The sequence below is a fragment of the Nycticebus coucang genome, chromosome 22 (assembly GCF_027406575.1).
Source record: "Nycticebus coucang isolate mNycCou1 chromosome 22, mNycCou1.pri, whole genome shotgun sequence".
NCBI lineage: Eukaryota > Metazoa > Chordata > Mammalia > Primates > Lorisidae > Nycticebus > Nycticebus coucang.
Window position 1 is genome coordinate 1,199,505 of NC_069801.1, and position 11,461 is coordinate 1,210,965.

The following is an 11,461-nucleotide window of genomic DNA, read 5'->3' on the forward strand; positions in this document are numbered from 1 at the left end:
GCCCACCAAGGAGGAGCACCACAGCCACTCCACTGGACCGGAGGGACAATGCCAGCCTGATTCCTGCGTGTTTGGAAGGACTTAGCATTTTAGAGGTGGTTTCTAAGTAACTCTTAAGTTCTAATGTCAGTTTCCTAATTTCATCTCACTGGAGATGTTCAGAGTTGGCCTCTATCTTAATGACTCAAAACTTTGTTCTTAACTACCGTGATTGCTTTTGAGGGCCTGGAATTATAAATATATATTTTAATTGTTTGAGATTATTTTGACACATTTCTTTGATGCATAAAGTTTGTTTTTGATTAATTTAAATTTGTCGTCATGCAGTGGCCCCTTTAAGGAAACAGCGAAACTGGCTGAGCAGACTGGCTTTGTTGGTTTTAACACTCAGCTTTCACTTTCTACAGGGAAATAGAACCTAGCTGCATGGCAACTTTTTTGATGTGATAAAAAAAAAAAAACACTCCAGCATTTTACTAAGTGATTTTTACATTCTACTTTATTAAAGACAGTGTCCCCTTTCTTGTGTGGTCTTTATCTAAAACACTACAGTCACTGCACACAAGAAAGCCCAGCTTCCATCTGGCCTCCCTAAAAAGTGAACCCCTTGTGCCAACAGCAAGATACTACAGCTTCCGGGCACAGAGATGCTGAAATGCAAATTTCAGTGAACCTCGGAAATGACAAAGTTCGGTCATCTTTATCCTGTGAACCTCAGACTGTCCAGACACTCCTCACTCTGGGTGATGTTTCTTGTCCCTCCTGTAATTTCAGACACTGAACTTTTATCTGGATAGTCTTTGCCAATGTTTGCATAAATGAAGTTGAGCTCCTCTCACGAGGCCATCACACCCTTTTGTATATTGGCTTCATCCTATTCAATGATGACAAATTGGTACTTCTGCTACTATGTTGAAGCACTTGGTGGAAAGTCTAGAGTTTGGGATCTTCAAACTCTAGACTTTGTTTAGTTTTCCTAGTAAACGCTCAGGCCTTAAGATGTGGCAGGAGGGTGGTGCCTGTGGCTCAGTGAGTAGGGCGCCGGCCCCATATACCAAGGGTGGCGGGTTCAAACCCAGCCCTGGCTGAACTGCAACCAAAAAATACCCGGGTGTTGTGGCGGGTGCCTGTAGTCCCAGCTGCTCGGGAGGCTGAGGCAGGAGAATCGCTGAAGCCCAAGAGCTAGAGGTTGCTGTGAGTCCTGTGACATCATGGCACTCTACCGAAGGTGGTAAAGTGAGACTCTGTCTCTACAAAAAAAAAAAAAGATGTGGCAGGAAACACAGGCTTGGCGGGAGTGTAGTGTGAAGGAACTGGGTACTCAGCTTCATGCCCTCCCTCAGACTTTGCTGCCTGCAGCCTGGAGCCCTTCCTGACTGGCTACCTGGCAAAATGGAGCCATCTTTGTTCCCCAGTCCACCACTGAGCTCATGCGATGGGCTGTGCCTCAGCCCTGCCTGTGTCCTGACAGGGGCATCATGTATTCACTTCAGCCCTGATGGGCATTTTTTACACCATGTTTTAGGCATTTTTGTTTAATCTCTAACATTTCTATGGAATCAGTTTTTTTTTTTTTTGAGAGCCTCAAGCTGTTGCCATGGGTAGAGTGGTGTTATAGCTCCCAGCAACTCTAACTCTTGGGCTCAAGCCATCTTCTTGCCTTAGTTTTTTCTGTTTTTTTTTTTTTTTTTAGTAGAGTTGGGGGTCTTACTCTTTCTCAGGCTGGTCTCGAACTCATGAGCTCAAGCAATCCACCCATCTTGGCCTCCCAGGGATTATAATGCCGGGATTATAGGTGTGAGCCACCAGCCCAGCCTGGAATGAGTTTTTTAAAGATGCTGACAGCAAACTTCTATCTCTGGCACAATTAGAATTTAGAAAACCTGGAAGTGACAGGCAGGAAGTGGCCTGGGGCAGAGCTGTGTTTGCCAGACTGGCCTACCTGCCAGGCTTCCTTTGACCACTCGGCATCCGAGTGTTGTGGGTCAGATGTTAACATAAAAACCACTCAAGCTGGCTCTGCCCTCATGAAGAAGAGGTCTCTGCATGTGTTAAGGCCTCAAGTGGAAGCAGACTTGATGTGCACTAAAAGGTACGTGCCAAAAGTGTCACACAGAGACAGTGACCCTTGGCTTGTTTCTTTTCATGGCCACGTTGGTCTTGACATCAAGTCCTGGGGGATAACTCTGCCCTGGTGTCCTGCAGGGTCTGTGGAATGCAGCCTGTCCACTGTGCTGACCGAGGTGAACGTGTATCCCCCTTATTCAGCTGCTGCCTCAGCGCAGCTGCCAGTTGCCTTCTCACGCCTCAAATGAATAAAGTTTCCTTCTGGCCTACTTCGGAGAGAAGTCTTAACTGTATGGTGTGGGGAAGGGAAGGGAACCTAAAACCTTGTCTAGTAAGTGAAATTCCTTAGAGTGACTCACTGGAACCACAGGGAGTGGGGAATGCTGCTCAGCATTGGACAGCCAATCTCCCAGGCAGGTGCAGCTTTCTGTCCTCTACTAGGTGGTTCTCAGAGTATCTCATGTGACAAAAAATACAGTGTTGAGAGTTTTATAATTTCTGTGCGAGTAAAGTTAATTTTCCATATTCAAGACCCCAGGGCTCCTCCACCCACCTGGACGCTGGTCAGCGGTAGTGCCGCAGGTAGACGAGCTTCTGTGGGGGCAGCTTCTCCCTGCAGAGGGGACACTCCGTCTGTGGAGGGGAGGGGGTTATGATGGCAGTGGCCACTGGGGCTGCCTTCCCCAGCATCTTGTGCCTTGTTTATTCTATAGTCACAACACGGAATACAAAAAAATGTCCTACCTTTTTAAGACCAAGAAAAAGCCCTTGCTAGGAAGCCCGAGTCCCAGTGGGTCTGGCCCATGCTATGGAGACAGCCCCACACCGGGGCTCCTCCCTCACGGCCAGTGCCTGGGAACCTTGTGCACTTTAGATGGGCCTTCCTGATATTCAGCCCTGCTATGTTTGTGCCTAGTACTTCTCAGCAGGCAGTGAGGGGTGTGAGCAAGTGTCACAGCAGGAGCTCCAGAGCCGAGGGACCTAGGCTCTGTCAAAGTTACCAGGTAGTGAGTGCTGGGCTATCCCTTCTAGGTGTTGCTCACAGATGAGCTGCCCTGAGGGGCAAAGAGTAATCAGCTACACCTACCTCATGTGCAGAGGCAAACATGAGCTCTGCACACTTCCATCAGTAAACGGCACAGCGGCATCACTGGGGAATGAATGCCATGTCCTGTGTCTGTAAGCCCTGCATACCCCAAGAATGGACTCCCTCCAGCTGGCCCCCAGGCATTTCCCCCAGACCCAGTGCTAAAGGGAGGCATTGTGTGTGCTGTCACCACAGTTACCTGTTGTACATAAGGCTACCAGCATGTATAATGTGCCAAGGATTCCAAGTGTGCCGTGAACTCCAGGGGGAAGGACATGCTGGGGCCAGTGGGGCAGACTTGGCTTGGGTCTGTGTACCTACCAATAACTGCTCCAGCAAAGCCTCAATGTGTGAATTTGGTGCTTCAACCCAAAGATGGCCCAAAGCTGACTTACCTGGGGGCTTTTACAAAGGTGCCCAGCCCACCCCGGATTGACAGCCAGGTGGGGCAGCCTGGCCTGGGTGCCCACCTTGGAGGTACACCAGGCAGTGATGCACTCCCAGCAGAAGAGATGGCCGCAGGGCGTGGCTGTTGGGTGCCTGCGTCCCTCCAGGCACAGTGTGCACAGGGGGCTCCTGGGAGCTACTCTCTCGTCCAAGGAGCTTCTGGGGAGGGGGACAGAATCACGAGAGAGTACCCTGCATGGTCCTTGGGGCATGCTGGGGACAGGGCAGCCCCAGCCCAGGTGCACCCTCACACACCTGCGGTGGGACAGGCCACGATGCAGCCTCCACTCCTTCCTGGCTCGCTGCCTCTGCCTGAAGCCGTACAGCTGCAGCCCTGCAGAGAGCGCCAGGTGCACCAGGGACACCAGCCCAAGCAGCCTGTAGCTGGCGCGTGCCCTCAGGTCCTCTCCAGGCAGGTGGCGGACGCGGAGCTGTCAAGGCAGATGGGCCCACACCTGGTCCTTGAAGGGCCTTGGCTTAGTTGAGTCATTCAGAGAGCTGGCATAATGCACTGAGCACCTGGGCCACCCTCTCCCCCAGCTGCAGGGCAGGTGCGGGGGTCTGAGTGCTTGCTGGGCAGTTGAGTGAGGGAGGGGCCTGAGCTAGAGACGGATCTGGGGTTGCCAGCACTGTCAGGGTTTGAGCCTCAAGGATGGACAGGCCAGGGAAGGGGGAAGATTTAGGGTTCTCCAGAGACTGTCTCTCAAGAGAGAAATAGGGTAGCAGGGAGCCCAAGAAGGCAGGGCATCGGGCGGGAGGAGACTGCTGCAGATGCAGACATTGCCCACCAGCTGCTGCTGCAGGGACAAGAGCCCCCAATTTTGCAAGGCACATGGCCCTTTGGGAAACTGTCCTACTCTTTCCTGCAGCTGGTGATACATGTAGCTTCTGGCCACATGACTGAAAGTTGTCCGCTGCTAACTCCTCACGTCCCTTGTCATTGGCCAGGAAACTGACACAGGTCAGCCAGACCTGCCATGCCTAGGGACCTTCTCGTGCTGAAGCCTCTGTTGCAGCAGCTCAGCAAACACCCTAACGATGCTGAGTGATAAGGGAGGCCATGGGTGGGGTCCAGGTGGCACTGGAATGGAGGAAGGGGTCTTAGGAGGCTGTTCTGAAAGGAGCTTACACAGCAGGGCAGCCCCAGCAGCACAGGATGTGATGGAGGACGGGGGTGGGGGAAGGCGGGCAAGGGCTTCAGCTGCCAGCCAGGAAAGCCTGTGGGAATGCTGGTGTTGACAAGGTCCATTTGGCCACTAAGAGGGTCACTGTTGGAAAAATGGCCCAAGAACCTGCCCCTTCCTCAGGGTAGCTGGAAGATGGTAGGCAGGGGCCAGGGGCTGAGGTGGTGGGGGTGAGGGCTGGGACCTGCTGGAGCCTGTGCTCCTCAGAGTGGCGGTCACAGGCCTGTACTCAGGGATCTGCCTTGAGATGTGACCAGTGACCCCTATGCTGGAGAACCCAGCATAGGGCCTGTCACTGGTGGCTGTGCCCTGACCCCAAGGCTGCCCCATAGATGCTGGCTGCAGGAAGACAGACTCTATACTTGGGGTCTGTGAAAACTGGACTTGGGTCTTTCAGCAAAATATAACCAAACAAACCCACTTCTTTTCAAGTAGAGGATTTTTGGAGCCCTAACACAAACACTAGAATTGTGGACATGTCAGCCAGCACAGGTTCCAGAGCCAGCTCTGCAGATTCACCCATACCAGGCCATCGTGGCTAAAAGTGGCTGTGCCCTCAGCACTGTTACTTACGTAAGTGATTCCAGTGAGCCTCTTGGCCAGGTGGTAGAAGACGCCATGGATATAAAACCATGCAACGTGTAGCCGCTGGAGGCAGGCCAGGCCCTGTCTGAAGACCAGGGTGGCCCGCAGGAGCATCCTCCTCTGCTGCTCTGTCAGGGTGGCAGTGTGGCGCCGCACCCAGCGCTGCACCCCAGATTGGCCTCGCCCTCCAGGCACCAGGGTCCCCTGGGACAGCCGCCTGCCGTCGGGCTCAGCCTGCAGCTCCTGCTCCAGCGGGAGCAGGGCCTTGTCCAGCAGGTAGGGCAGGACGGCATGCAGCACGACCAGCACGCAGCGGCGGAGCAGCGAGGGCACTTGCCTCTGGGAGGGGTCCACCTGGACAATGCTGACGTATTCCTCTCCGAGGGTCTGGTAGCCTGTGAGGTAGAGGATGGGCATGTGGGGCTCAGGAGTGCCTGACACAGGGACAGGCTCCTGGTGCCCCCACCAGCTGACCCAAGCCAGTTCCTGCCTCCAGCACCAGATGGGGCCAGCTACCATCAGCAGCCTGTCCCCTTGCCCCTGAACTACCCCCTAGAGGCCAACACCACTTCTCAGTGCTGAATCTGCTGTGGTCTTGCCATGAGCCCCGGCAGATGTGACACTGCCAGCCACTCCTGCTGCCCTGGGCTCCCAGGACCGTGGTTGGCTCATGTCCCCCTCCCCACTTCAGCTCTCCCCTTTCTCCTCAGGTGCTCCTCCCCTTCCTGCAAGTGACAGGACCACTCCCATTACTCTCCAGTTCCCACAGAGCCATGACACCTGACTAATGCTCTCGCCTGAGCTGGCTGGCTCCTGATCATCAGGCTTCCAGGTCAGCTGCACACCAGACATCGCCACAAGGATTCCACAAACACTCAATTCTCTCCTGCCAATACTGAGCTTCCAAACCAACCTAAGAAAGCCCCCCCCCAACTCTGTAGGTTGTGACACTGGCCCTCTTGTTCCCAAGGTGAAAGTGGGGCACCCTGGTGCCTCTTCCCTGCGTGTCTCACCCCTCTCCATGGTGGACCTCGGCAGCACCTGGCAGTCTTTCTGGAGTGTGGTCTGGGCCCCATGCCTTGCAGAGGAACACCAGAGTCCATAGGTCTCTTGGGGTCACTGAGGATGCCCCCTTCTCAGGGCCTTTGCCCTGACCGCTCACTTGCCTATCTGGAAAGTACTCTCCCCTGCCATACAGCCTTTCTCTCTCATGAGCTTACCAATTCCCAAGATGCCTTATGTGTAACGCAGTCTATCTGCCACTGACCAGAGCATATACTCCATGGCACCCTCAGGTGATGCCTTGTACAGACTGCACTGGCACTTAGGACATGCTCAAAGCCCCTTGCTGGACACTGAGGTGGAGCTGGTGACCCTAAGGGCCTTCCAACCCACTCTTCTCTCTGAAGGATGAGAATCAGCCTTGGCCACAGACCCACCCTGCTCCACCAGGGCCTCCTGCCTGCACTCCTGCAATAGCCTCAGAACTTGCTCCACCTGTGCCACTAGGACATGCCACTGAGAAATAGGTCCCAATGATACAGTGGCCCAAGGACTGCAGGGACACAAAAAAGATGAAAGGAGAGGCTGCTGTCCCAGGTCTGAGGTCTGGCTCCCTCTGGGAAATGTCTCAGAAGCACCTCCCACTTGGGCCCAGGGATTCCCAATCTGCCCAGCAGCTGCCCCCACCCTGCACCATCTTCTGGACTTGGAGTGTGTGGTGGGCCCTTGGTGCTAAGGTCCTGTGGGGAGCTGCTACCAGTAAATGTGGTGAGACCAAAGTAGGCCACGTCTGAGAGCAGCTCGATCTCTTTCCTCCATTCCAGCCACTTCTTCGCACCTGAGTGGAGAAAAAGACACCATTGTTCCTGGGGAGGTACTGGGATCCTTTAGGATTAGGGGCAACCATCCTCCCAGCCAACGGCCCATGCCCAGACCAAGTCCCAGGCCTTCTCTGAAGCTAACAACGCCCTGCCTCAGCCACACTCCTGCCTCTCACCAGCCTCAGGCACCTTCCGCTGGGCTGCTCTGTCTCAGGGAGCACCACCTTGTCTCCCTCTCACCCACTTCAGCCTGGGCCTCAAAAGCCTCCTGAGAACCCCAGACCTGCAGCCATGTCAGGCTTTGATATCCCCCTGGGTAGCCATGCTGGAGCCTGCAAGGGTCACCTGGAAAGACAGTCTAGGGCAGTGACTAAGACGGTAGCCCAAGACCCACTGTCAACATCAAATCTCAGCTCTCAACTTCTGGTCGTGAGATCTCCCTGGAACCTCAATCTGCCCATCTGCCAGCAGAGTACTATTAAGTCCTACCCGTGTTTGAAGATTAAACATGTTAATATCTAATATTTGAAAAGCACCCAGAACAGTGTCTAGGGCTTAGTACGTGTGAAGTGATTTGTAAAACAAGCGTATAAGAAACTTTGTTGTGACCGCCACTTCCCTGCTCAAAATGTGCCGAAGGCGGCCCGGCCAGGCACCGCGGCCCCTCAGAATGTACCCGACGCCCTCCCTGTCCCGCGCCCGCCCATTTCTCTGGCGGACTCTGCCCATACGCCGGCTGCTACACTCAGGTCAAGGCGCGGAGGGGTAGACGGGGCCAAGTGGCCTGGGCTGCCGGTAAGGCCTCGGAAGCGCTGGGGCAGGGTCGGCGGGCCGCCCAGCCGGACCGAGGCGTCGGGCGTCCGCTCCAGCCACCTGGCCCGGGGTCCCAGGCCACAGGATAGTCGCAAGGTGATCCCGGCCACACAGCCCCGGCCCTCACCGGCCAGGCTGTGCAGGGCGCCGCCTGCCGCGCTCCGCAGCCCGCTGCGGTAGTGCTCGTCCTTCTGCGCCGCGCGGATCACCTCCGGGGGGCTGGCAGAGGCTGCGGCCATGGCGCAAGCTTGGCAACCCCGGGAACCACGTCGGCCACGCCCACCAGGCGCGGCCTGATGACCGCTGCAAGGCCCGACGGGCGGCACGGGCCTTATGCGTCACGCATCCGGGGCGGGGCCGAGGAGGGAGCTGAGCTGGGTCGGGACTTGGCCCCGGGCGGGGGCGGGTGCCGGTCCCGCCTGCGCAGTTCCCGCTCTACTCCGAGCGCCTAGCTCCGCTGGCCGCTTAGCTTACGGGCGGGGAGACTGAGGCCAGTGGCTGTGCGGCCCTGGAGAGCGGGCGGGCTGGTTCCGTCGGGCCAGAGGTTCGAGAGCCATGGAAGTGCATGGCCCGATACGGTGCTCCGCTGGCACCGGCTGGGCGGTCAGAGGCCCTGGTGGGCCGGGGCAGGCGGGAGGGTCCTCCGAATTATAGGACGCGCGGAAGGTGGAGCCCCGAGGGCCCCCTGCAGTCACCAGCCCGTCTGGCCTGAGGCCCAGAAAAGTCCGGGGACCCAAGGCCAGGACGGGGCTCGGATCTCCGCGAATGCCGCCCGCCGGGGGAAGGGAGGAGCGGAGAGGCCTGGGTACTGCCAGGGCCACGCGCCTGGAGGGGCAGCTGTGGTGGGGGAGTGGGGGCCAGAGCGGGTGCCGGGTGTCTGCAGTCCTTGGCACAACCCAGAGGGCCTTCAGACAGGCCATTGGCCCGCGGGAGATCTGCGGGGTTGCGGGAGGAGATCTGCGGGGTTGCGGGAGGAAGGCAGGGCCAAGGAGGGGTGAGGAGAGGCTGAACCTTTGACCTCAGCGGGGAGACCAGAGGAAGTTCCTAGTTCCACCTCTGGTCGTACCTGCAGCGGCTCGGGTGACAGGCAGGGCTGCACGTGTGGCCTCTTTTAGAGGGAAGGGGCATGACCTGGGCGGTCTAGCAGTACCTCCTGGATGCTAAGCTCCCACCCCTAAAGTCTTGGAGTGCCAGCCCACTGGTGCTTCCTGGATTCAGAGGCTGCCCTCAGACTGGATGGGGCGGCCTGGAGTGGGCCCATCTGTGGCCAGGCAGTGCAAACTTCTGGCCAACTCTTGTGAAACAGTTTGAAATGCAGCATTCCTTCTTGGCCCCAAGTCTGATTCCCAGGAGGTTCTGTATTCCTCTTGGATTTGGGAGCCGGGTTCCAGGATAAAGCCGCTGTGTGTGGCCTGCTCTGGAGCACTATTCTCACTAGGTTTTCCTAGCTCTCTTCCCATCTGTACAGTGGGTGAGAGATGGCAGCCTCATGGGTGGTGGTGGTGGTGGTGAAGGGTGGGAGGCAAGACCAGAAACAAACCATCCCAAGTGTTTTTTGTTCCTGGGGACCTGGGGGTCCAGGGCCCCCAGGACTTGAATCTTGGCTGTAGGTCTTGGCTTAGCTCTTTGGCGGTGCCTCTGATCCACAGTTTCTTCACTTGTTCGGGGGTCTCGGACCACAGCCCATCCCAGGCCCCTAGGGCCCTGGTGGTGAGGAGGTCCTTCCTGAGGAAGACTTGGATTTGGGGTCAGAGCCCAGATGGCCGGCAGATGGAGCCATCAGCCTGTCTGCTCTTAACTAGTGAGCTGGTGGAATGCCAGGTGGGGGTATCCACCACAACAGTGATCTGAGCTCCAGTGGAGCCTCCAGGCCGCTCACCTGCCTTGTGTGGAGCAAGGGGGATGGGGGTCGGGTGTGGGGTGGGGATGGAGCAGGGAACACATCCAACCCTGCAGGCCTTCTGTCCTCTGCAGTGGTCTTGGTCCCAGGATCCTGGGGTGGAGAATGAGGGTTCTTGCCAGGAGGGGGAATTTGGCCTCATTACTCTGTGGCTGCCCTTTGCTTGAGCCCCTGTGACTTTGCATAAACAGTCCCTCTCTGCCTCCAGGACAGAGGGTGGGAAGGAAGAGGGCTGTGATTTCAGGGAAAGCAACCACAGATGTCAGGCTGGAGTGGTGGGCGAGAGGGTTCCAGCCCTGGTCTGGGGGCTCTGACAGCCACCTACTGGGCTCCAGCAAGGGCTTCCCTCTCCTACCCTCATACCAAGTGCTGTTCTCTTCTCTCCACTGAAGACATGCCACTTGGTGACACTGCACAATAATGCCCTTTTGCCATTCATGGGAGCTCTCCCACCATTTCACTTAACTCCCCTGAGCCTCCAGTCTCCGGTCTGTGGAACAGGAATGATGACAATTAGCTGATATGTAGTGAGACACTGCTACCTTAGGGCTGAGCACAAAGCATGTGGGTCTTGACGAAATGTGGGGTCTGGGACAGGACCAGGTCTATGTCTTTCACAGGTGTCCGGAGCACAGACCAGCCCCATGTGGGAGCAAGGCTCCGCTCTCACCCCGTCGGACCACCCACTTGCTCACCATGGCTGTTTTGGCTATCTTGTCCCATGTGTCCTGAGTGCCTGCTCAGGCCCCTCCTTTGAACCCAGTTCTATGGCCTTGGGAGATGGGAGGTTGGGGAGGAAGGAGGGGCAGGAGCAGTCTGGCTGTGTGTGCTCCCATCCCATGCTGCCCAACACCGCCAAGCAGATTAGCAGCTAGTTAGCTAATCGGGTGTCTCTGGGTACACTGGCCTCACCAGAGCAGGAACGACCTGCTGCTCTGATTGCTGTCTGTCCTGGCTGGGGAGGTCATCCTAGTCACCCTGTGGAGGGAGGGTGCCAGGCGCTGGAGGCAGCAGGTCCTGGGTCCCTGCCAGGCAGGCACCCTAGGACTGGAGGAAGGTGGTGGTTCTGGTTTTAGGGAAGTGACCAGGTGTCCCATCCCTCTCTTCTTCGATTGTAAATGGGCTGAGAAGCTGAGGAAGAGCCTTCACCCAGGTGGTCCATGTTCAGGAACAGGACCGTTAGGGTGTGGCCCTTGGGGAAGCCCCTTGCTCCCTGGCTGTCAACTTGGAAAACAGGTTCCTCCACCATAGAAGTGGCAACCCACTGGCTGTCGGGGTGAGCACGGGTGAGGTGGGTGGCCTGGCCCAGGAGAAATAGCTCAGGACATGGGCTGCAGAAGCCCAGAGCTGAGCCAGGGAGGACAGGGCCCAGGCAGCCTCAAGGGGCTTGTTCTCGAAGTTAGGACAGGCCCAGAATGCAAGGGCTTGATCTGAAGCTTGGGTGGCCTGGGAGGTGATAATGGGCTGTTCTGGGCTCACAGGCAGGAGGCCCAGGTCTGGGGTTGGGGCCAGCATGTCACTGTGCTGGGTTGGCACAAGAAGGCAGGGGTTCCTG

At 56.8% G+C, this 11,461-nt stretch overlaps 1 protein-coding gene across 3 annotated transcripts; it reads right to left on the reverse strand.

Annotated features, from left to right (window-relative positions):
* Positions 1-259: 259 nt before the first annotated feature.
* Positions 260-8,284, reverse strand: PEX10 (peroxisomal biogenesis factor 10). 3 transcript variants are annotated; one of them, XM_053575203.1, is made up of 7 exons: positions 8,134-8,284; positions 7,130-7,210; positions 5,359-5,765; positions 3,857-4,032; positions 3,625-3,760; positions 2,621-2,700; positions 260-1,250 (listed from the first exon to the last, which is right to left on the reverse strand). In XM_053575203.1, exons 1-6 carry the CDS (start codon positions 8,243-8,245, stop codon positions 2,632-2,634), a joined length of 981 nt encoding a protein of 326 aa, XP_053431178.1. In that variant the 5' UTR covers positions 8,246-8,284; the 3' UTR covers positions 260-1,250; positions 2,621-2,631. The 3 variants fall into 3 exon arrangements, with proteins under 3 accessions (XP_053431178.1, XP_053431177.1, XP_053431179.1); XM_053575202.1 differs by lacking the exon at positions 260-1,250 and having other exon boundaries at positions 2,543-2,700; XM_053575204.1 differs by lacking the exons at positions 260-1,250; positions 8,134-8,284 and having other exon boundaries at positions 2,543-2,700; positions 7,060-7,187.
* Positions 8,285-11,461: the final 3,177 nt, after the last annotated feature.